This window comes from Gossypium raimondii, chromosome 13 (genome assembly GCF_025698545.1).
Source record: "Gossypium raimondii isolate GPD5lz chromosome 13, ASM2569854v1, whole genome shotgun sequence".
Lineage (NCBI taxonomy): Eukaryota > Viridiplantae > Streptophyta > Magnoliopsida > Malvales > Malvaceae > Gossypium > Gossypium raimondii.
The window spans coordinates 56858008-56883150 of record NC_068577.1 but is presented as its reverse complement, the minus strand read 5'-3'; the positions used below and the strand labels follow the sequence as shown (position 1 = coordinate 56883150).

Sequence of the window (25143 nt, the reverse complement as noted above, 5' to 3'; positions counted from 1 at the left end):
GAATTTAAAATAGATTTGAATTTGCTATTTATAAATATAAACGAAATTGAGAATAATTTTTGACTCGTATTTTGAGTCAAACCAAACTTAAACTAATATAAAATATATTAAATATTATCCTTAAGCCTCACCGATCTATGAATATGTCTATATTAAACCAAACATTTAAATATTACATTTCTTCCTGGAAATTTAATATATTCGTAATTTTTAAACCGAATTTAGTAACCATATTTATTATTTAACGCCAAGTTCAGAAAAGAAAATCGAAGGGTAAAGCGGAAAGAAAGAAAGAAAAACAACAGAAACGAGTGAACGGCATCGGAAAATGAGCGGAGAAGAAGGTCGTGAGGCCGCCACCGCTACCGTCCCCGCTGCTAATTCTTCAACAAAGCCATGGGTGGAGGAATTGCCGACAATCGAAAGCCTTATAGACTCTAAAGACTTAGCGATTCGCTCTGCTCAATCCCTTTTCCATAACTCCTCTACCCATCTACGCTCTTTCCAGGTTTCTTTTTTCTTTTTTTCCTTATTATATAACAATGATTTTATTAAAGCATATAATGTAATTAATGAGAAATTAAAAGAATTGATTATAAATTTTTGGGTTTTGTAGGATTCTCTACCACAAGCATCCTCTCACTATAAATCCTATGAAGATGCTTTTTTCAGCAAACTTAAAGGTTTTCTCATAAATTTTTTTCATTTAATTGATGGTTGTGGTTTTAATAACTGGATAGTTTGTAACTGTTCTTTGTTTTTAATTATAAAAAAAAGAGGGGGTGATGATTGCAAAGGAAAACCCTGGTGCAGCTGTTGGGATTACTTTGACTGCTGCTCTCTGTCTCATGCGAGGTTTGTTCTTTCCTGATTGTCATTTCTCATTTCGATGATTGCCTGCAACACTTGATTCTTATCTGATTTTGTAAACCAAAGAAAAGGAAAAACAGTATTTGAAGAAGATTTTGTTTTGGTGGAAACAACTGAGTCCTTTAGAAATTTGTTGAGTTTTTTGGTTCTAAGTTAAAGGGATTTGGTTTGTTATTCTACTTTCTTTGTTTCATGGTGTAATTTTTTTGTTGTGATCAGATGGGTAAAACTAATTGGTGTTATCCTTAGAAGCAATGCTAGTGAAACAACACTATCATTCTCTTGTGAACATAGCTATAATGTTTAACTAGGTCAATGAGACCATGTGTTGGCTGACTGATTTGAATAACAAATCCTGTCCTCGGAGTTATGTGATTCTCTTTGACTGTATCAAAAATCCGCCCTCTAGATGCTTCTTCATTTAGAAGCTTTTAAATCTGGATCCTTTACTTGTAGGAAATTATTAAATTAAATAAGGTGTAAGAAACTCAAATGCGAAGTGCAATAAGATGTGTATTTCTGGGGGAATTGATTGGGGGCGGGGGGGATGAAGTCGTTGGCATTGTTTATGTTGTTGTTAGCAGGCCTGATCAGGAGTCATCTTTGGCAATTTTGAATGATGGACTTCCACCTTCTTCCCATCTTGTTAGCAGGCTTTTTTCCTCCCTTTAAATAAAGCTTTATTAAGTTTGGCCAAAGATTTAAGATTTTTCATATACAGTGATGATATGTACTCCTCGGATTATAAGTCTAGGTTGCATCAATTTTGTTTGAGTTACATCCTCCTTTTGGCCTCTGGGTTCCCTTCTTTAGATCTATTGCACAGGTTATGAAATGAAGTATTTGATGAGTCTTCATATTCATTCATTTGACTTCTGTGCACATCTTTCTATTTGGTTTGGCTTTTAAATTTAAAACAAACTGATGTCAGAGTATTTGTTGCAGGCCCAAGAAGATTTCTATTCCGTAATACGTTGGGTCGATTTCAAAGTGAGGAGGTAGCTACCCTGTTAATTTGGTTGAAGCTTCCTCCACTTAGTGGAACTATAAGATGAATGTTTGCTTGCACTATATATGCTGCATGACCTGTCATTTTGAATTCTTTACTAAGCCAAAGCAAAAACCTCAGGTTCTAGATATTATGTGTCTTAGTATAAAGTTTGACTCTAAGCTCTAGTATACATTTCCTTTCTGCTAAACTTTCCTACAGGCAAAATTTTCTAGGGCTGAGAAGAATGTAAAAGTGTTAAACCTATCTGTTGATTTGATGAAAAAGGAGAGCAGTAAGCTGCTTGAAAGGGCAGCTCTTGCAGAAAAGGATATGAAACGTGGCCAGAAAGAGCTCATGTAAGTAGTATGAATTTCTAAAATGTTATGCTTCTAAGTTCTCATTAATTTTCTTGTTTAACTGTTCCAAGTTGTTTGTGTAGGAATTCTGGAGGTCAGATTCACCGTCTTGCTAAATCAGTTTACAAGGTTGAGGCTGAAGCTGTAGGTATGCTTAAAGCTCATATTTTCTTTATATATATAGTTTGTTCTCCTTTGGTAAACAGTTGTTGGCATCTTGGGTCCTTTGGGAAGCTTGACTGACTTTGGTTTCCCATATTAGTTTGTCATTATTTATTTTTGATGAGTCTGGTGCTTTCAACAATCTCGTTTCTCCCTGGGCTCTCTTTTTCTCTCTTCTTAGTACAGTAAAGAAGGGTTGTCTCTAATAGGATGTTTAGAAACTTAAATTTTGCATAAAATTATTCTAGCATGCAGCTATGGTGTCCACTCTCCTATAATGTCGTTTAGACCATATAACTCTTAAACAAACAGTAGAACTTAGATTGGCTGTTGTCAAGCATGTTGGTCTTAGAAAAGGTATGTGTATCAATCTGAAGATGAGATTGGTATCCACGTATAATGCTGGAAAATTAACCTGTGACTAACCATTTCCAAGCCACCTTGCTGTTTTATATTGTTTTTGTAAAGAATATCAAGGCAGGGTAGGACAAGGTTTTTTCTAAAATAGAACTTGGGTCAGAGCAGAGTCCGGTTTATGCAGATCCAACTCTGCCCTGGGCATATTTACTATTATGTCTTCATATTGTACTATTCCATATCCTTATTATTTATATACACTTCCGAGTAGGGTTTCTTTCCAGCAGCCTTTTACACAGTCTAGAGACTTCTCGACACCCTGCCTTCTTTACCAAGCAACTAAGCTTCCTGCCTTCTTTTGATATTTTTCCCCCAAACATTTTGTCTACTTGTTATTACTTTCAATGTTGTACTTTTTGGTTTTGTTTTGAGTTTGTTTTAGGTTCTTCACAATTTGTCTAGTTGGGACTTCCTTCTTTTGTTTAATTAGATTAAGACGTGCTGCAATCATTGGCTATATGGTTAGTCTATCATGCTAGTTTGGGCATGTCCAACCTCCAACAGGGAGGGATAGGGTTTCATTGTCCAAACCCGAGCTGAGGTGGGTCTGGTCCAAGTTGAGACAAGTTGGGGTGGTTTTAAATTTTACGGGACGCTGTTGTACCTTAACAATTTCTTCAATGTTCCTTATAGATTTGATGGACGGACTGCGAGAAATCCCCGGAAGGGAGGCATTGAAACTACGAGCAGAGGCAAGTCCTGCATTTCATTTTTTATCTTTTCAGTGCTCCTTTGCCAGTTCAAAAAAAAAAAAAACACCCAAACCTTAATCCCTGATCAGAAATTTACCAATTTGACATCCATATTAGGTTGCTTCAATGGCATCACTTTTGAGGCAGCAAAGGGTTTCACTTGACAGAAGGATAAGGAAAATATCTGAATTGGGGATACCTGTCTGATACACACTGTGTGGATCTCTCTTGTTATATTTGATACTATTTGATAAGGATTTTTGAACTGATGCTGCATTTTCTAGATCCCATGTTACTCATAGAGATTAAACTTAATTCGGCCGAAATAATCTATCAAGTACAATTGAACTGTGAGTCACTAAATCATTTATATGTATGATTTTTAGATCAAGGAATGAGAAAGAATTCTTTCTTCTTTTTGCTGCATTTTGGTAGGAGTGTTTTTAGTGCATTGTTTGTGCTTTGGATAATTTGATAAAATCTGTGACTAGACTATAATGAATTCAGGAGAAATATTCCCACTAATTTAATTAGGTTAAATTATTCCGTCATTATTGTTTAATATTTAGTATTCAAATCACAAATTAGTATTATTATTTTGAAGAAAATAAAAGATTTCAGAAGTAAATCTTAATCTCGCTATAATTAGACTAACTTGACGATAAATGCTGGTCAACTTATAATCCATTATTTAAGAGTCTCATTAAATCAGTGATGGTCTTTCTTTAGCATCATCTCAGGGTCCATTTTTGTAAACACCAATGCTTTATTATGATAAGACTGAAACTAAAAGAAAGAAAAGAGAATTCAGAGAATACTATTTTAAGTTGTGACCAGCAACCAGCTCGGAGGTTGGTGGCATCATCGACAAGACAAAGAATTTATTTGATATAATTGTTATTAACCCTTCCATTTAACGGGTCACGGTAGTGACTATTATGTAACTTTTGAAAGCTGAATAATTTTAAATAAAATTTAGGGACGGTTAGTGTAATTTACTTAAAAAATAATATATTATATTATAATGTAAATGTTTAAAATTTTTTAGAAGTTTAATAAAATGAATCTAGGTTACTTATTTCCAAATATAAACTTATATTTTAAGTTAGGTATAGTATTGAAATTGTACACTCAAATGCGATATTGTCAACCTATCCATTAACGCTTCTTTTTTCTTTTGAATTCCTTAACCTCTCATGTACAAAATATTCCAACCCAACCAAAGCTCGATTTTTAGTTATTGTATTTTAATTAGGTAAATTTTTAAATTTTAGTTATGGTTCAAACTATGGTAATTAAATCCATTAAGTCTATTAATATCGTATTATGCATAAGTTGTAAATTTAAAATTTCCAATTTGGTATTTTTATGCAAAAGCATTTTATTAATAAAGTCAATTTGATTATTTTAATTTCTATACTTTTCAAAATTTAAAATTTCAATCCTAACTTAACTGGTTATGGTTAAAATGGATCTAATTATAGATTTTAATTTATATAAAATATAAAAGATAAAAATATTCTATAAAAATATTTATTAATTAATTTAAAATTTAGTTCAATACTTTTTTGACTCTTAACACTTAATCAAATACTTAAAGAATAGTAAAAATTATTTTTTTCCTCTATTTTTTTCTCCTATATTCTTTATTAAAATATAAAATTAAGCTTAAATCCGGCTAAATTAGCCATATGCCGTTATTTTTCTTTAAATAGTCAAATAGGCCGTTTTTGTTAAGATTTAGGGGAATAGGTCAATTTTAGAGGGAGAGAGAGTATGAAAAGCACATCCAATGGGTGCGCTTTCTGCATAGTTGACAGGGAAATTTGTCTAGTTGGGCGAGCTTTCCACACAATTATCAGGAAAGCTTGTCTAGCTAAGCAAGCTTTCTGCACAGTTAGCAGGAAAACTCGTTCAGCTGGACGCGCTTTCACACACTCTTTCTAAAATCGATCTATTTTCCTAAATCTTGAAAAAAGAAGAAGACCTATTTAACCAATAAAAAAAAATCCAAACATATATGTACAATTTAACCCTTAAATCCCTCTCTAAACAAAATTAATATCTTAATTGTTGAATTACAAGCCTCAAAATTGAAATTCAACAATGCGGGGACAATTTTTAATTTTAATGTGAGGAATGAGAAACAAATTTGATGCTTACTTTATTTAGGGGTATTAACCATTTAACACTAAGTTTTTATTCAAAAAGTTATTTTCTTAATATTAATCTCGTTATAGATTTTTATCATATATATATATATATATTCTTTTTTGATATAATGTTTAGAACTAACCATAGTCTCTCTCCAACCCTTAAATAAGAGAATAATGCATTTCAGCGTATTCGAATCTACGTCCTCCTACACTGATAAAAATGTCTATACCAATCGAGTTAAGACTTATTCGATGTTGGAATATTTTCAAATATTTATAGTATCCTAATAACTATAAATGAATGGGTGTAATTAATCAAAAGATAAATCTTTTGGTCATTGGTCAAAAGTTATATCATTTGATTTTTTTTTTAAAAAGAATTATAACTATTCAAAAATATTATTTGAATAGTTACAAAATTAAATGAATAATTATTATTTATTTATTTATTCATAAAGACACCTATTGAAAGATGTCTATATGAAGAGACATGAAAATTCCTATAAATAGGAATGAAATTTCATTTGGAAATCATATCAACAAATTCTAATATTATTTCTTCTCTTTCTTCATTTTCTAATATTATTAGATTATTCTATAAAGTATTACTGCAGAAATCCTTTGTATAAATTGAGTTTTTGTTATACATTACTCAGTGCATAGTGGACTATTCTCGTAAGTGCAAAACGCAAATAGTCATTGGCTTCATTGTATCCTCGAGGTTAATTTGCTTGGAACTCATTTGCACACTGAAGATAAGTGAGGGCGAATATAACCTTAAAGATAGTGTCTTGATACACGCCTTGGAGCCTTGTACTATTTCTTCTTTTCTTTTCGAGTTCTGATCGTCTGTTTGAGATTTTCCTTACCGGAGTTTTGTTCTAACAATTTTAAGGTTATATTTCATGATGACTACCACAACACATGAAAGTGGAACACTAAGGGAGTTGGCTTCCAACTTTGTTAAACTTGATCGGTTTGATGGTGGCAATTTTCGACGATGGCAGAAAAAGATGCACTTCTTATTATCAACTTTGAAGATTGCTTATGTTTTGGATACTCCAAGACCTGAAGAGAATGAAAATGAAGCTGTTGCTGCAACCCGAGAAAGACAAAAATGGGACAATGCTGACTACATGTGCATGGGCCATATATTGAATGGTTTATCTGATGGTTTGTTCGACACCTACCAAAACGAGGTCACTGCTAAAGAATTATGGGACAAATTGGAGGCAAGATACATGACCGAAGATGTTAAAAGTAAGAAATTTCTTGTCAGTCGTTTCAATAATTATCAAATGGTTGATGGTCGTTCTGTTATGGAACAATTTCGTGATATTGAAAAGATGCTGAATCAATTTAAGCAATATGATATGAAAATGGATGAAATGATTGTGGTATCCTCCATAATAGACAAACTTCCTCCATCTTGGAAAGACTTTAAAAGAAGTCTAAAACATAAGAAAGAGGAAATATCTCTTGAGGCTTTGGCAAATCATCTTCGTATTGAAGAAGAGTATAGAAAACAAGATCAGAACCTAAATTCTGAAAATGGCAAAGTACATGTTACGGAGGAAGTACAGACTACTAAACCATTCAAGAGAAAGTTCAAACAGACTGATAGAGCACCTAAGTTCAAAAAGAAACAAAAGGGCTCATGCTATCATTGTGGAAAGCCGGGACATTTCAAGAATGAATGTCAATTTTTAAAGAAGAAATCATCTTCTAAGGCTGATAATAACGAAAAGTTCGTTGCAATGATATCTGAAATTAATATGGCACAAGATGATAATACATGGTGGATTGATACAGGAGCAACCAAACATGTGTGCAAAGACAAAAGCATGTTCACAAAGTTCACACAATGTGAAAATGACAATGTCTTGTACATGGGAAATTCTTCCACCGCAGCAATTAAAGGCAAAGGGTCTGTTGAACTACAATTCACTTCTGGAAAGGTTTTAACATTAAATGATGTATATTATGTACCAGAAGTTAGGAAGAATTTAGTGTTTGGAAGTCTGTTGAATAAGTTTGGTTTCAAACTTGTTTTTGAGGCAGATAAGTTTATTTTGTCTAAGGGAAGAATTTTTGTGGGGAAAGGTTATATGTATGAGAGCATGTTTAAACTCAATATTATTAATAAGAATAAAAATACTATTTCTGCTTATATGGTTGAATCTTTTTGTTTGTGGCATTATAGATTAGGTCATTTGAATTATAGAAAATTGAATGACATGTATAAATTAGATTTGATTCTGTTTTTAATAATAATATTGAAAAATGCAATACCTGTATGTTGACTAAAATTACAAGAAATCCTTTCCCTAAGGTTAAAAGGAAAACAAAATTGCTTGATTTGATACATAGTGATTTATGTGACTTGCAAAATACTCCTACATTAGGTGGAAAGAAATATTTTGTTACTTTTATTGATGATTGTTCTAGATATTGTTACGTACATTTATTGCATTCAAAAGATGAAGCACTTGATAAATTTAAAGTTTATAAATCTGAAGTTGAACTTCAGTGTGAATCATTTATCAAGTGCTTAAGATCGGATAGAGGTGGAGAATACTATAATCCAAGTTATTTTGAACTCACTGGAATTGTCCATCAAGTTTCAGGCCCTTACACACCACAACAAAATGATGTAGCTGAAAGAAAAAATAGAGTCTTGACTGAAATTGTAAATTCAATGTTATCATATTCAGGTCTTGGACAAGGTTTTTGGGGAGAAGCTGTTTTAACAGCTTGTCATATATTGAATAGAGTTCCTAATAAGGAAACTAAAATAACCCCTATGAACAATGAAAGACAAGGAAACCAAACCTTAATTATTTGAAGGTTTGGGGTTGTAGAGCTATTGTACAAGTTCCAACACCTAAACGTAAAAAGTTAGGTGAAAGAGGAATTGAATGCATATTTATAGGTTATACACATAATAGCAAGGCATATAGGTTCATGGAATTTGAACCAAATGAGTCAATTTCAATTAATACTGTTATTGAATCAAGAGATGCTATTTTTGATGAAAATAGATTTAATTCTATATCAAGACAATTACAACTACAACAATTGATTCATTCTTCAAATGAGAATGAGATTCCATTGAAACAAATTGATAATAATGATGAATCTTGTCAAGAATTAAGAAGAAGTAAGAGGATTAAAAGGTCAAAGATTTTGGACTAGATTTCATTATGTTTCTTGTAGAAGGAAAAGGTGAAAGTATATGCAATAAGATAACTTATTGTTATAATACCGAATTTGATCCTATTACATTTGAAGAGGCAGTGAAATCTCAAGACTCTGCTTTTTGGAAAGAAGCAATAAATGATGAGATGGATTCAATAATGGGAATCAAACTTGGATCTTAGTTGATCTTCCACCAGGTTCCAAACCAATAGGTTGTAAATGGATCTTCAAAAAGAAAATGAAGGTCGATGGAACCATTGATAAATTTAAAGCAAGGTTGGTAGCAAAATGTTTTACACAAAGACAAGGTATTGATTACTTTGATACCTATGTTCCAGTAGCAAGAATTGCTACAATTAGACTATTAATATCACTTACCTCTATATATAATTTGGTTGTTCACCAAATGGATGTTAAAACTACATTTCTAATGGTGAATTAGAAGAGGAAGTGTACATGGAGCAACCGGAAGGATTTGTTGTTCCAGGACAAGAGCATAAGGTATGTAAGCTTGTTAAATCTTTATATGGGCTTAAACAAGCACCAAAACAATGACACCAAAAGTTTGACAAGGTTGTTTTAGCTAATGGCTATAAAATAAATGAATCCGATAAGTGCATATATAGCAAATTTGATAATGGAAAGGGTGTCATAATTTGCTTATATGTAGATGACATGCTCATTTTTGGCACGAATTTGGAACAAATAGAAAACACAAAGAAATTCTTGTCAAACAACTTTGCTATGAAGGATATGGGTGTAGCAGATGTTATTCTTGGGATTAAAATAACCCGAGATGAAAGCACTATAGCTTTATCACAATCACATTACATTGAAAATGTGCTTAAAAAGTTCGATCTTTTCAATCAGATACCAAAGATCTACACCCATGGATCCTCAATTAAAATTAGTATCTAATGCTGGTAGGAAAATTGATAAATTAAAATATGCAAGTCTAATTGGTTGTCTTATGTATATAAATGACTTGTACAAGGCCAGATATTGCATATGCTGTTGGAAAATTGCGTAGGTACACAAGTAATCCAAGTAGTTTGCATTGGCAAGCTTTGAATAGAGTACTTAGGTACTTAAAGAAAACTATTAACTATGGATTGTGTTATAATGGATATCCTCCAGTTTTAGAAGGGTATTCGGATGCTAGTTGAATTACAAGTTTGGAAGATCATGCATCTACTAGTGGATGGATCTTCATTCTTGGTGGAGGAGTCATTTCTTGGGGTTCCAAGAAACAAACATGTATTACTGATTCCACCATGGTAGCAGAATTTATTGCATTAGCTGCTGCATCTAAAGAAGCAGAATGATTAAGAAATTTGCTTTATGATGTACCTTTATGGCCTAAGCCAATTTCACCTATTTCTATCCGTTGTGATAGTGAGGCTGCTCTAGCAAAGGCATATAGCCAAGTATATAATGGAAAGTCTAGACACATTGGATTAAGACATAGTTATGTCCGGCAATTAATCTCTGATGGAGTGATCACTATTAATTATGTGAGGTCAAGTGAAAATTTGGCAGATCTTTTAACAAAAAGTCTTACTAGAATGCAGTAAAAAGGACCTCAAAAGGGATGGGACTCAAGCCTATTAATTAGAGTCACCCATGATGGAAACTCGACTCAACGCTTGGTATAACGTCAAGTCTTGAGTTCAATGAGACACTTTAGATAGTATAAGGTGAAGGCTTGGGCAAACCGGCAATGATGCCACACAGCGGCGTGTCCTCAGGGATGTTGTACTCGTCCCTTAGTGATTTTTCTGGTGACAGAACACTAGTGTAAAACTGTTCCCCCAAATATGTTCTCTCCCATATCTCAGACCTGATATTCCACATGCCTGCATTATCAAACGTCAAAAGTATAGCAGCTCGTGATTTAGGGAACACTTGTACCGTATGCCTACTCACTGCGTCGAGTAGATTATAATTCTCTCTCTTCTCAGGGCTCCATGTTCCTGGCTCAACGGCGACCGCAAAGAAGGAATACCCGTCAATATGGTACAATTGAAGGCTTTTTTCATGGTTCAAATATGATTTCAACGAAGTTACGAAATGTCATGTTGTGTACATTTGGTTGTATGGTGAGGGTTGTGGTCTTTTCTGGTTCGTCTTTAATTACATTGTATTTGAAGACTTTATCAGCAAGGTTGAAATATTCAGCGAGTTTTAATGGGGTATTTGGGTCGGTATATGAGACACCATTAAAGCCATAACGAAGCTTACCATTAACTCTGCTAACACTGTTTACTAGCCTGATTGTACGCGTGATGCTAATAGCACCATAACGGTAAGATCCTTGTGGGTTTGGCCTAGCAGCACTAGCGGTAAGATTCCATCGAAAAGTACGAAACTGGTTCAATGACCACGTGTTGGAACAAATACAACAGCAAACACAGAAGTGAAGCACAAGGAGCATAAGCTCTCAAACATCAAGCTGAAAAGCAAAACAGAAAACTTGAGAGCAAAAACTTGTAACCGAATGGATTTCATTTACTTTTCATTTCATTTGAAATATAAAGTGTTACAAAATTAGTATGACAGTTACCTAATCATGTAACTGCTCCCATCAGTTTTAGTAACTTGCAATACAAAATAATACAAATTCAAGAGCTGAATGATTCAGCCATTACATCTATCAAATTCAAATCCTAACAACTCTAAGGTCTAGTTACATTCAAGCTTGGATAGCATTACAAAATAAACAAAAGTAAACAAAAGAACCAAGCTGCTTCTGGTCCTGCTCGAATGCTGGTCTGCTTCATGGCCTTCTGTTGCATTGCAGTCCATGTTCAACACCACGCCCAACCAATAGGTGCAGGTGGAAGCTCGGTTGAAGCTTCACCTTTGCCATTTTTGTACCTAATTATAGCTGTGGTCGTTTGTACTTCTTTAAGGAACCGAGTGGATGCTACCATGTAATAATCTTTTGGGTCTTGATCAGCTGCAACAAGGATTGAAAAGCATTGCCCTATATGTACATCCAAGGACTCATACAAGTTTTGAACAGTATGTGAACCTACCATTTCAACAAGCTTCAACTTATGACCTTGGATTCTAAAATTAAGTGAAGCTTTAAGGCCAACATTACAGACTCTATACTTATATGTCTTGCCTAGTTCCATGGTGAAGAGAAGTTCTTGATTAACCCCAACTTTACCAGTTTTACCATTACAGACTCTCTTAGTGGGAAACTTTTTCAACAAGGGACACACCAGGCTCAAGAAGATTCTTGATAGCGGTGTCCACCTTAATGGGAAAGTTGCCACCGCCACCTGTTGGTTGGACTTGGTCACTCAATCAATTCCGTACCTTCCGTTGGAACTTGACTTCTAACGCTGCTAGGCCTAACCCTCAGGGCTCCTACAAATATGGTTCCATTAACATTACCCGCACCATCAAGCTTGCCAACACTGCACAAAGAGTAGATGGCAAGCTCCGATATGCTCTTAATGGAGCCTCATATGTCGAACCAACCACTCCACTAAAACTTGCAGAATACTACGGCGTAGCCGACAAGGTTTTCAAGTATGATACCATTCCCGATGAGCCACCGAGTGACAACACTAAGGTAACTTTGGCACCTATTGTCCTCAACATGACACACAGAAACTTTGTGGAAATCATCTTCGAGAATCACGAGACCGCCATTCAGTCTTACCACTTGTCTGGCTACTCATTCTTTGCCGTGGGGTAAGTATAGCTTCTAACGTAACAAATACATGTGGTGATTTTATTGCCTGAGTTGAAGTAATAAGTTGTATAATGATTTGTTGCAGCATGGACATTGGGAAATGGAGCCCTGAGAAGAGGATGAACTACAATCTTCTCGACGCCGTGAGCAGACACACCATACAGGTATTCCCCAACTCCTGGTCAGCAATCCTATTGACATTCGACAACTGCGGGATGTGGAACCTGAGGTCGGAGATATGGGACAGGCATTACCTTGGGCAACAGCTTTATGCTAGTGTTATTTCCCCTAACCGATCCCTGAAGGATGAGTACAACTTGCCGGAAGGTGTATTGACTTGCGGCATCGTGCAAGGCATGCCAAGGCCTCCACCTTTCAGCAGTTAATTTAAATAAGCTTATAAATCTGTATCCAATTCTGGTGTATGGGGAGAGAGAGGGTGAGAAAAGCTTGAGTTCTGTACAATATGTAATGAAATAAAAGCTTTTGGACCACTTTATTGTTACTAATTTTCGTGTGTTGCCCTCGAATATACACACATTTAAGTTATTTTCAATATAAAAAAACAGATATTTTCAAAATTGTACAATATTTTAAAGATGAATGATTTAAGCATGGTTTATACTACTAATTATTTTGATATTTTCAAAATTGATATAAATAAATAATTAAGTTATATTAACAAAGAAATTTAAAATAAATAATCTATATATTTTTGTTGATATACTTACTTTGGAACATTGATCTTCATCAATATAAATAAATCATTCTACTATGGCGGTTCAACTTTTTGTTTCTTTTTATTCATTTATTTTTGTAAATTTCAAATTTAGATATGTCAAATTGTAAACATTTATTTGTCAAAAGGCTCTTTAAAATATGAAAAAAAATTAAGTCATTGTATACATTTTGTACTTAATTAAGTCCCTATCATTAATTAAAATAATCAATTAAGCCACGTAAAATAAATTGATGGAGCAATAGATAGAGATAGTAATAGCTTCTAGATTAATCTATTATTTTTCCTATAAAAAATATTAAAAAATTAAAAAAAATTATCAAAAATATAAATATTATTAAATATTAAAAAAATAAAATTGGTATAAACTTATAAAATTTTAAAAAATTCTAAAATTAATAAAATATATTTAAAATATTTAAAATTTTATAAAAAACATTACAACTCTATAAAAATAATAAAAAATATTAGAAGTATTAAATTTGATATAAAATAATAATAACTTGATTTGGGTTGGATTAGTCAGTTGGACCGGTTAGACCAAAATCGACAAGGATATCGATCTAGAGAAAGCCATTAGGCCGGTTGACATTGGAACCGGATGGTTGAACCGATTCTTTATCTTTTTAATATATATATTTTATTTCTTAATGTTTTATTTAATTAAACTGGACGAATTAGTCGAAATGGTAAACCGATGGCTTAATTTAAATTTTTTTGAAAAAGATATTAGATTAAACTATAAGCTACCACGTCTCATCATCTAATTGGCCTACCAGTTTATTTTAACAGTCAATGTAATCAATTTCGAACATCGTTAAATATTTTAATTAATGCCAAGAATTTAATTGGGTGCGAATTTAATATATGGATAGACCTTTTGACATATAAACCTATTGAAAATAAGGTTATTATATTTTATCTCCCAATAATTACATGGAATATTTGAAATTCAAGCACTCCCTAGATGACTTTGCTTGGAGACTAGCATAATTTAAGGCACTCTTCGCACGAAGATGGACAAATTGTGGATGATTAAGAAATTGAATAGTCTGCTATGTTTGAATATGCTACTAGCTCGTTCTAATAATTGAATTATTTGAACAAAGTTGAGAAACAAGACCGGAACGTCAAGAATCCAAGGACGAATAATGAATTTGGTTTGTGATCTCGTGTCATAACTCATTAAGTAGCTAAGTTTAATGAATTGATATTGATGAATGTTCTCATAAAAGGCATGTTATAGCTTAGTTGACTTTGATGGCAATAATGGCTGTGATGATTTTCATATGGGTATATATTTTAGTATTCCGGTGTAATGAGCGTTAGGACACATCACTTACTTTAATTCTTTGTTGGGTTATTAGGTACTTCAATATACTAATTTGCGTAATCACCATTGAATTTGAAATCGATTAATAAGTGTATCATGTGTCTAAGATACAGAAGTGGTATATGATTGAAATTGATTAATAGGGACTAAAATATAAGTATTATGTGACTTATGCTTAAGTTATAACAGATTTTGTAAGTCTTAGGATGATTTGAGAAATAAGATGACATGTTTAAATGGTATAAATTGTCTTTTTATATCCTAATGTCCGATTTTCGTATATCTCAAAATTTTCCCGCTCGAATTAATTCAGCTTTATAACTATACTCTAAGGCCTCAAACTATCAATAAAACACCATTTTTGTCCAAAGTTCTCAACAATCTCATTCAAGCTCTCAAGAACTCATCAATGGCTATATTATCTATGTTTAATTAAGTCTTGTTTCTACACATCCCACTTCATTTCTAGCATGTTTTCCACAAAGTTGAAGCTTAACACTAGATATTCATGGATTCAAGTTTTCATTCTCTAAGTTCTCTAATGCTTAGGCTATGTTCATCAAAGTATCACAAACTAAGATTTTAACAAATTCAAGTGAAAAGTTCACCTTCCTTAGTAATTTGATGGACGATAATGGAAGAGTAACCTAAAGAATTTCTTTCTTTCTTTTGCTTCTCTCACCAATTGAACACACACACACACACACACACACACACACACACACATATATACATAATTAATCTAATTACTCATTAATCTAATGGCTGCAATTGAGCTTAAAGAATGGTCAATAGAAATGAATGGCAAGGATCAACGCAAGCCACTAACTAAGAATAAGCACTTAGGTTCTTGGCATAATTACCACTGACAAATTTGTTTAATTCTTAAATCAATTCTCTTTATTTTATTCACCTCACAATTAGTCTTTGATCAATAATTACTGTTCTTTCAATCTAGTCCTTGTACTTAATAATTTATCTAATTTAATCCCTTAATAATTCTAATTTCTAATTTCATGTTCATCTTGTAAATGTCTCGATTTAAGATTTTTGGACTAGTTCGGCTTCGAGAATTCAGCCCCGAAATTGAAATTTCTGACCCCAGTGAAAATCAGAATGTTATATGCAAACTGCTCGACATCCTGCAAGGTCTCCATAATGGATTTCTTCACATTTGTGTCATTGTTGCTCGTGTCTGATCCACCCCTGGTATTCACTTCAACTGTAACAATGGTCATATTCGTTGCCATGAGTGATGTGGAAAAAATTGTTAATATTTCGTTAAGTAATTTGAAATGGATCATGACTAATTTGGTGGAAAGAGTTAATAAAATAATTTCTCCACATTTTGAGTGTTCAAAATTTAATTTATTATAAAATCTCTTGTAAATAATGTTACAAATGAATTTGTCATGTATGCGTAAACTCTTGCAAAAAAAAAAAAACTAATTATATTTTTTTTCAAAATATCTTTTTGTGTCATAATTTAAGTTTTCATATAAGAAGGTTGGTTTCACTTTAATACAATTTCTATTTTTAAAAATTACAATAGTTTATCTATATTTATAATAAAAGAATAACTAAAAAGGTAACAGAAAAAAACTAAAGCATTTTTCATAGAAGCAACTACTTTCCTAAAGAAAAGGTTAGCTATCCATAGAGTGAATATTCAAATCCTTGTGATAACAGAAAACAATGATTCAAAATTGTAAAACCAAAAATGGATTAGTGCTAAAAGCAAGGAAATAAATGAATGGATGAGCTTCTTCTAAGGGATTAAGATGGAAGAATGGAAGAGGGGATTGTGTGGTATAAAAGGAGAGGTATGCATGCAATTCAAAATCAACTCAAGCAAATCATCTCCCTCTTCCTCTAGAGGGGATAAACAGTATAATAAATTACATTGGAGACGTGGTCGGAAAAAAAGGGTAAAGAGATGGCTCGATTAACATTAATATCGATGTTAGTTCTCTTGGCAGGATCAATGCTTATGGTTCAGTATGAGATCCCACCCTTTTTTCGAATGGAACGTCACCTATGGAACCATTGCTCCCTTGGGAGTGCCAGTAAGGGTATTCTTATTAACGGGCAATTCCGGGACCAAATCTTAACTCTACCACCAACAACAATATCGTGGTCAATGTGTTCAATAACCTTGATGAGCCATTCCTTGTAACATGGTAGCGACTACCAAGAGTAGTTTCTTTTTACATTAATATGATTATGCTAGTGAAGAGTCGAGCTAATTATCTGTGGAAATGGGATTTGTTGCAGGGACGGCGTGCAACATAGGAAGAACTCTTGGCAAGATGGTGTTCTGGGAACCAACTGTCCTATCCCCTGGGAAGAATTACACCTATAAATTCCAGGTGAAGGATCAGATTGGCAGCTACATGTACTATCCGGTGACGGCTATGCATAAGGCGGTTGGTGGTTTCGGTGGCCTCCGTGTTAACAGCCGTCTACTCATCCCTGTTCCCTACGCCGACCCGGCTGATGACTATACTCTCTTAGTGGGAGACTTTTCAACAAGGGACACACCGGCCTCAAGAAGATTCTTGATAGCGGTCGCAACCTTGGGAGATGTGACGGTGTCCACCTTAATGGGAAAGTTGCGAAAGGTGATGGGAAGGATGAACCTCTGTTTACGATGGAGGCAGGCAAAACGTACAAGTACAGGATTTGCAATACGGGTATCAAGACATCTCTGAACGTCAGGTTCCAGGGCCACACCATGAAATTGGTTGAGATGGAGGTTCCCACACAATGCAGAATGACTATGACTCCTTGATGTGCATGTTGGACAGTGCTTCAGTGTGCTTGTTACTGCCAACCAGGAACCAAGGGATTACTATGTGGTGGCCTCTACCCGTTTTACCAGACGTGAGGTTACAGCAACCGGCATCATCCGTTACAAGAATGGCAAGGGAGCTGCCTCATCCGAGTTGCCACCGCCACCTGTTGGTTGGGCTTGGTCACTCAATCAATTCCGTACCTTCCGTTGGAACTTGACTTCTAACGCTGCTAGGCCTAACCCTCAGGGCTCCTACAAATATGGTTCCATTAACATTACCCGCACCATCAAGCTTGCCAACACTGCACAAAGAGTAGATGGCAAGCTCCGATATGCTCTTAATGGAGCCTCCTATGTCGAACCAACCACTCCACTAAAACTTGCAGAATACTACGGCGTAGCCGACAAGGTTTTCAAGTATGATACCATTCCCGATGTGCCACCAAGTGACAACACTAAGGTAACTTTGGCACCTATTGTCCTCAACATGACACACAGAAACTTTGTGGAAATCATCTTCGAGAATCACGAGACCGCCATTCAGTCTTACCACTTGTCTGGCTACTCATTCTTTGCCGTGGGGTAAGTATAGCTTCTAACGTAACAAATACATGTGGTGATTTTATTGCCTGAGTTGAAGTAATAAGTTGTATAATGATTTGTTGCAGCATGGACATTGGGAAATGGAGCCCTGAGAAGAGGATGAACTACAATCTTCTCGACGCCGTGAGCAGACACACCATACAGGTATTCCCCAACTCCTGGTCAGCAATCCTATTGACATTCGACAACTGCGGGATGTGGAACCTGAGGTCGGAGATATGGGACAGGCATTACCTTGGGCAACAGCTTTATGCTAGTGTTATTTCCCCTAACCGATCCCTCAAGGATGAGTACAACTTGCCGGAAGGTGTATTGACTTGCGGCATCGTGCAAGGCATGCCAAGGCCTCCACCTTTCAGCAGTTAATTTAAATAAGCTTATAAATCTGTATCCAATTCTGGTGTATGGGGAGAGAGAGGGTGAGAAAAGCTTGAGTTCCAAATGTATTTAATGAAATAAAATATTTTGTTTATATTCAAGTCATGCGCAAGCTTTCAACAATTTCATTGCTGCCATGTTTTAATTCTAATTACTTTGTTCATTATTAAAATCATATAATGCATTAATAAGAAAAACCATCACAAAATAGTGTGCATCACTAAAACAATTAATGAATAGACCAACTTTCTGTTTTCTTCTTCCCTTTTCTATTTTCTGCTTTCTGTTTCGGTTCATAACAGAACCAGGAGACGAAACATCCCTCAGTCCGCTCCTGCAAGGTAAGATTCTCCCAAGAAATTTACTACTGTTCCCTCTTCCAAAGAAGAAGATACTCTACTGCAAAAGAAAGAGCAAACAATTTTGTCAACCGTCTGCACCAACAGATATTTGCTGTGTACAAAGAAGCACTTCATTGAGTAGAATGACTTGCTACAATTTGTTGCTTTTGTAAAACCATATGCCGAGGAGGGGGTTTATGGGTTTTATGTCAATCTTCTCAAGTCTGTCAATAAGTCTTCGAGCAAACTCTTCCACAAAGCTTATATTCGAGGAAGATGGTATAATTTTTGGCCCTACACAAATTTGGGAGCTATTGCTTCACTCATGCTTGATAGATGTCAAGCTAGATGAATTTTATGGTACAATGGTCAAAACCATCACCAATGGAGTTCACCTTACCTTGCCCTAAGCAACTGAGCCACAAGCTTCTACTCTAGAGCCCACTTATGCTGGCCTGTTTGCTATTGCAACCAGAAACTGGATTCCTAATAGCCAAAGGAATACAGTTACAAAGAAGATTGTTACTCTGCTTAGGAAGATTTGTGATGTGATTCAACTTGACTTGGGAGAGCTTATTTTTCAGGAAATCATCAAACATACTAATTTTGTTTACCCCAAGTTATGTCTTTCTTTCCATTCACTTAATTTTTCAGATTCTTTATAATCAAAATCCAGAAATTGTATTGGCTACTGAAAAATGTGAAAGGAAGCCTATAGAGTTGAAGTATTCATACAAGTGGCTTGAAGGGAAACACCAGGTTGCACTCCCTGAAGCTGTTCCTGATGTTGTGGCTCAGCCTGTTGGAGTTGGCACAAAGGAAGACATTTCATCTCCAACATCTTGATGCTGAGATTGCCTCCCAAGAAAAAGGTCATTCAACAACTTCAAGCCAATGTTCGACGAGTCAAAGCATTGTGGAATGATCTCCTGGCCAAGCTGCTTCAGTTGGGGTTTGGAAAATCTCTTGAACTAAAAGGGGGAGTGGTATAAAGGACTTGGCACTACAGGTGACACTACTGCAATTAGTATCATGTTTTTTCTTTTCTTAGTATGATGATTTTTCTGTGCCAGAATCACCATAAACTTAGGGTTTCAGTTGTCATGTGGGGATGAAATAATTTACCCCCACAATATTGGGATTCCAATTCTCATCAAAGAATTTGCAACCCTCAGTTTCAGAAGCTATCTGCTAAATGAAATTTGTTTTATTTTAATGTTTTTGGGTTGTAATTTTGAAGACTCTAACTTGAATTATGTTTATTTTAATTGATATTTTGAGAACCTTTATCCCATCTATGATATAAATTCTAGTGCTTTGGTTATAAAGGCTGTTCTCACTACTTATGCATTAATGATTATTTTGCTTGATTATGTTTGTATTTGAAGTATGATGGATTAAGGGTGAGCTAAAATTGAAATTTTTTATTTAGATATTTTAAGATTTTAAATTAATAAAATGAAATTGCACGTTGGCTCCTTTAAAATGATAAAATTTGATTTAACCTTATAAAATTATAAAGACATAGGCTATTAAAATTGTGAAATTGTAATTTTGCTATCGTAAAAAATTACAATTTAATTTCGTTCCCCTAAACAAATTTTCTGGCTTTGCCTTTGATTTCTTGGGAGAGCATTTGTTATCGTGAACTTACCAATACTAAGCAAATTTTCTATTTAATATTTATTTTGTATGATTAATATTTAACTATCATAATTTCAATTCGATTAAATTTTAGATATTTAACTATATTTTTAATGTAAAAATTTTGAACCATTAAATATATATATTAATAAAGATGGTATTTAGATTAATTCAAATTTTACTTGCATGATAAATAAAATAATAAATTCAACAGTTAAAAACATTAGTTAACTTTTATTTGTTAATAATTCGTTAATTTATGTAAGTTTTACATATTTATCTATTTGGATTGTGATTGTATTATTTTTCATTATATCCTATTTTAATATTTTTATATTATTTACGAAAATAACTACATTTAAAAAATAAAATAAATTTCACACACACATTAAATAGAAAAAATGAAAGAATTTATTATTGAATGACAAATAGTACGCTGAATGATGATTACATCAAGAAAATTAATTTATTGGAAAAGTCAGCATTAGTCACAACAAAGGCCGTTTTATGTGCATTTGAAGCAGAACTGGTTCCAGGTTTATATAAGCTTTAAACTAGGTGTAAGCTGGTGGTGGCCTTGGCATGCTTTCCACAACACCGCAAACTAGTGCACTCTCAGGCATGTTGTATTCGTCCCTGAGTGATTTGTTAGGGGAAACAACACTAACATAAAGCTGTTGCCCAAGGTAACGCCTGTCCCATACCTCTGACCTGATGTTCCACATTCCACAGTTGTCGAATGACAATAGGATAGCTGCCCAGGACTTGGGGAAAACCTGTATGGTGTGTCTGCTCACGGCATCAAGAAGATTGTAGTTCTTCCTCTTCTCAGGGCTCCATTGCCCAGTCTCGACACTGCAACAAATGATTATAGAAATTTAGTTAAACGGAAAGTAATGACTATATACTAGAAGAATTTGAAGACCAAATACTTACGCCACAGCAAAGAAGGCATAGCCACACAGGTGATAAGACTGGATGGCTGTTTCGCGATTCTCGAAGATGATTTCCATAAAGTTTCTGTGTGTCAAATTGAGGACAACAGGTTCCATGGTTACTTTAGTGATCTCAGCTGGTGGGTCATCAGAAATGGTATCATACTTGAAAACCTTGTCAGCTACGCCGTAGTATTCTGCAAGTTTTAGTGGAGTGGTTGGTTCGACATAGGAGGCTCCATTAATAGCATATCGAAGCTTGCCATCTACTTTTTGAGCAGTGTTGGCCAGCTTGATGGTACGGGTAATGTTAACGGAACCATATTTGTAGGAGCCCTGAGGGTTAGGCCTAGCAGCGCTGGCAGTCAAGTTCCAACGGAAGGTACGGAATTGATTGAGTGACCAAGCCCAACCAACTGGTGGTGGTGGCAACTTAGGTGAGGGTGCGCCCTTGCCATTGGTGTAACGGATGACACCAGTTGCTGTAACCTCGCGTTTGGTAAAACGGGTAGAGGCCACAACAAAGTAATCCTTTGGTTCTTGGTCGGCTGTAACAAGCACAGCGAAGCACTGTCCAACATGAACATCAAGGGATTCATAGTCATTTTGCACTGTGTGGGAACCTTCCATCTCAACCAATTTCATGGTGTGGCCTTGGAACCTGACGTTCAGAGATGTCTTGATACCCGCATTGCAAATCCTATACTTGTAGGTTTTGCCTGCTTCCATGGTGAAGAGAGGTTCATCGCTACCATCACCTTTAGCAACTTTTCCATTAATGTGGACACCATCACATCTACCAAGGTTGCGACCGCTCTCAAGAATTTTCTTGAGGGTGGTGTGTCCCTTGTTGAAAAAATCTCCTGCTATGATAGTATAGTCATCAGCTGGATCAGCATAGGGGACAGGAATGAGTAAACGACTGTTAATACGAAGGCCACCGAAACCACCAACCGCCTTATGCATAGCCGTCACTGGATAATACATGAAGCTGCCAATTTGGTCCTTCACCTGGAATTTATAGGTGTAATTCGTCCCGGGGGGGATAGGACAGTTGGTTCCAAGCACACCATCTTGCCAAGGATTCTTCCTATGCTGCACGCCACTCCTGCAACAAAATTCATTTCCATATATATATATATATATATATAATTAAGCTCAACTCTTCACTAATATAATCAAGGGAAAAAAAAGTACTCTTGTTTACCATGTCAAAAGGAATGGCTCATCAAGGTTGTTAAACACATTGACTATAACATTGTTGTTGGTGGTAGAGTTCATATTTGGCCCAGGGAATTGCCCGTTAATAAGAATACCTTTTACGGGAACACCCAAAGGAGATATAGTGCCATAAGTGACCTTCCACTCGAAACTAATGGTGGGATCTCCACCTTGAACCATAAGCAGTGATCCTACCCAGAGAAAAAACACCACTATTATCGTCAATGGAGCCATTTTATTGGCTTCAAAGTCTCTTATGTAATTTTATGAATTAAGGCTGTTTATCCACTCTTAGAGGAAGAAGATTTGTTTGAGATGATTTGAGTTGCATGTTGGCTTACCCTTTTATACAACACAACTCCTTCTAATACAATCGTTCTTCACCATTCAATTTTTCTCTTGAAATCCTTAAATTGCGCACATCCATTTGTTTATTTTCTTTTAGTATATACTATTTTTAACATTAACCAATTTGATTTTACCGTGATTCTCTTTTGTTCTAAAATAATATTTGCACATTAATTCATTGTGTGGACGGCTAATATTTTATGACTAATGCATCTTCATCAAAATATTTAATCCTTACCATAATTATTTATTTAATTATATGGACGATATAAACGTGAAGAAAACACAAATAAGAATTTAACATGAAACCAAATCGACATTAGAGAAAAAAACATATATAAGAAATATTCTAAATTTATAAATATATATATGATGCTCAATTTTTTTCCTATATTTTTAACATTAAAATTCTAGTTTTATATAGATTTTGATATACATTAATTTATAAATGTACATATTACTATTATTTTTATATTCACATCATGCTCAAATTCTCTTTCCTATATTTTTATTTGTGAAATTTTGGTTTTCTATTCTTTTATATGTTGGGCACATGAGAAACTTGGGTTTGTGCTCAGTGTTTTGGGTTGAAGCTTGGATAAAAGGGCTTAAATATTGCATAGAACAAGGGGTTTCACAGAGTGGGAGTTGAAAACAACAATGCTGAGCTTCTTTCTTTACTTGATGACCAAAATGGAGAGTCAAGTTCTTGTAAGACACATCCAAATTCTTTTCAATCACAAATTGAAACTTACATAAATATAGAGGCAGATTGTTTGGGAAAAATGAGCCAAAGTAGATTTTATTTCATATAAATACCAATGATCAGGCCTTTCAGAGGCACACTGGTTGAGTTGAGATATCCTTTTATATGCTATAAGCCTCGATTGCTCGTTTTCCTTTTCTGTCTCGTACCTCCTCTCTTTATCGTTGTGCCCATGAACACTCTTTGTTTCCCTACTACGATTGCACAGCTCATTACTACCTTCTGAACGTTCCACAACCATATTTGACACAGTTACCCCCATTTTCATTTTCTTGGACTAATGAGCAAAATCTAACACCCTTTATGTTACTTGAAATTTCATCGTCACTTTTATCCAAATGCCTACTAGCCCTCCTGCACCGATGATCATCACAACCTGACAAAGGTCAAACCTCACTAGAGGTAAAGCCACCATCACAGCCAAGGACATTGGACTCACATTATCTAGATTTGCAATTAATTCGTTGACGTCCTCTTCACTTGATGAACGAATCACTTCAACTTCTAACACTTTCAGATATTTGGATTTGCAGAACAACACTTACCTTACTCTGTAGTCTCTGATCCATGTATTTAACTAAGCTCTTTTTGCTGGTTTCTTTGAGGACACTATTCTAAGAGTAATTGACGTGCTAAGTGAAGATAGTAGGAACTTTTAGCTCCTACGCTCTAATGTTTTTTTTTTTTGCATTATGGCTAGTTGAGCCTTCCTTTGTACAAAAGAACTAGTTTAATCTAATAGTTGAATCTCAAATTTAAATAGTTGTTATTCACTTTTCAAGCCACCACGAACATATTATGGAAATTAGAGGGACAGAAACAAGGTAGCTGATTCATTGTCCAAACTACAAGTTTCAGAAGATTTTGGAATAAAGTGCTCACTCGACCCCTCAGAGAAATCGATACATTATTGTTATTAGACAAATTGGGGTCATGCCATCCCAATGGTATTTTGATGTAGAACAGTAATGCCTATTTGAATTTCCCTTGTCTTTGAACTCTAGAATTTTCTTGTATTTAATTTAGTCATTGATTTATGTGGATAGGTATTAAAATTAAATTTTGATGATTGGCATTCTAATTAGTAAAAATTCTCTTTGGGATCGATATTTTATACCACTTGTAACGATACATATACTTGCGTGTGATATTCGATTAAGTTCAGAGCACCTTTTGTTCAAAATAATGGTGTTTTACGAATAACTATGCTTAGAACAATTTCTATTTAGTAGAATTGTATTTTTTCGAAAGAGTCATTATTCAGAATAAGTTCTACCAAACGGAGCATTACCATAGAACAACTTTTGTTTGAAACAAGTAAGAATAACCCTTTTCCATGAACAACTCTCGTTCAAGAACATCCATTGTCTTGCATTCTAAGAGATGTTCTGCGGTAAAGGTTTCACAAGATACCGCTTCACCAAAGTAGAAGAAGTGAAAATAACCTACGACAGAGTTCTCGGGTTGTCTTCACTCTTGAGATTTTCCGG

At 34.7% G+C, this 25143-nt stretch overlaps 3 protein-coding genes and 2 pseudogenes across 4 annotated transcripts; 3 read left to right on the top strand and 2 right to left on the bottom strand.

The window, feature by feature from the left end:
- Positions 1-231: 231 nt before the first annotated feature.
- Positions 232-3914, top strand: LOC105783467 (RGS1-HXK1-interacting protein 1). The gene is made up of 8 exons (XM_012608940.2): positions 232-508; positions 617-683; positions 778-855; positions 1816-1868; positions 2081-2217; positions 2301-2365; positions 3430-3488; positions 3606-3914. The coding sequence occupies exons 1-8, from the start codon at positions 329-331 to the stop codon at positions 3693-3695; spliced, it is 729 nt and encodes a 242-aa protein (XP_012464394.1). The 5' UTR covers positions 232-328; the 3' UTR covers positions 3696-3914.
- Positions 3915-10525: 6611 nt separating this feature from the next.
- Positions 10526-12397, bottom strand: LOC105783466 (L-ascorbate oxidase homolog; annotated as a pseudogene).
- Positions 12151-13060, top strand: LOC128035910 (L-ascorbate oxidase homolog). The gene is made up of 2 exons (XM_052625983.1): positions 12151-12550; positions 12637-13060. The coding sequence occupies exons 1-2, from the start codon at positions 12456-12458 to the stop codon at positions 12935-12937; spliced, it is 396 nt and encodes a 131-aa protein (XP_052481943.1). The 5' UTR covers positions 12151-12455; the 3' UTR covers positions 12938-13060.
- Positions 13061-16469: 3409 nt separating this feature from the next.
- On the top strand, positions 16470-18494 carry LOC128035908 (L-ascorbate oxidase homolog; annotated as a pseudogene). Its single transcript, XR_008192481.1, has 3 exons — positions 16470-16803; positions 16898-17999; positions 18086-18494. The product of XR_008192481.1 is annotated as an L-ascorbate oxidase homolog (transcript).
- Positions 18495-20754: 2260 nt separating this feature from the next.
- On the bottom strand, positions 20755-22841 carry LOC128035909 (L-ascorbate oxidase homolog). Its single transcript, XM_052625982.1, has 3 exons — positions 22526-22841; positions 21320-22426; positions 20755-21238 (listed from the first exon to the last, which is right to left on the bottom strand). Exons 1-3 carry the CDS (start codon positions 22771-22773, stop codon positions 20938-20940), a joined length of 1656 nt encoding a protein of 551 aa, XP_052481942.1. The 5' UTR covers positions 22774-22841; the 3' UTR covers positions 20755-20937.
- Positions 22842-25143: the final 2302 nt, after the last annotated feature.

Excerpts from the sequence above, each read along its gene's own strand:
- LOC105783467 (XM_012608940.2), top strand. The coding sequence starts at position 329 with ATGAGCGGAGAAGAAGGTCGTGAGGCCGCCACCGCTACCGTCCCCGCT. Across the intron at positions 856-1,815 it reads TGCTCTCTGTCTCATGCGAG|GCCCAAGAAGATTTCTATTC; the intron begins GTTTGTTCTTTC and ends TATTTGTTGCAG. Across the intron at positions 1,869-2,080 it reads GTCGATTTCAAAGTGAGGAG|GCAAAATTTTCTAGGGCTGA; the intron begins GTAGCTACCCTG and ends ACTTTCCTACAG.
- LOC128035910 (XM_052625983.1), top strand. The coding sequence starts at position 12,456 with ATGACACACAGAAACTTTGTGGAAATCATCTTCGAGAATCACGAGACC. Across the intron at positions 12,551-12,636 it reads TACTCATTCTTTGCCGTGGG|CATGGACATTGGGAAATGGA; the intron begins GTAAGTATAGCT and ends GATTTGTTGCAG.
- LOC128035909 (XM_052625982.1), bottom strand. The coding sequence starts at position 22,773 with ATGGCTCCATTGACGATAATAGTGGTGTTTTTTCTCTGGGTAGGATCA. Across the intron at positions 22,427-22,525 it reads GAGCCATTCCTTTTGACATG|GAGTGGCGTGCAGCATAGGA; the intron begins GTAAACAAGAGT and ends ATTTTGTTGCAG. Across the intron at positions 21,239-21,319 it reads TATGCCTTCTTTGCTGTGGC|TGTCGAGACTGGGCAATGGA; the intron begins GTAAGTATTTGG and ends CATTTGTTGCAG.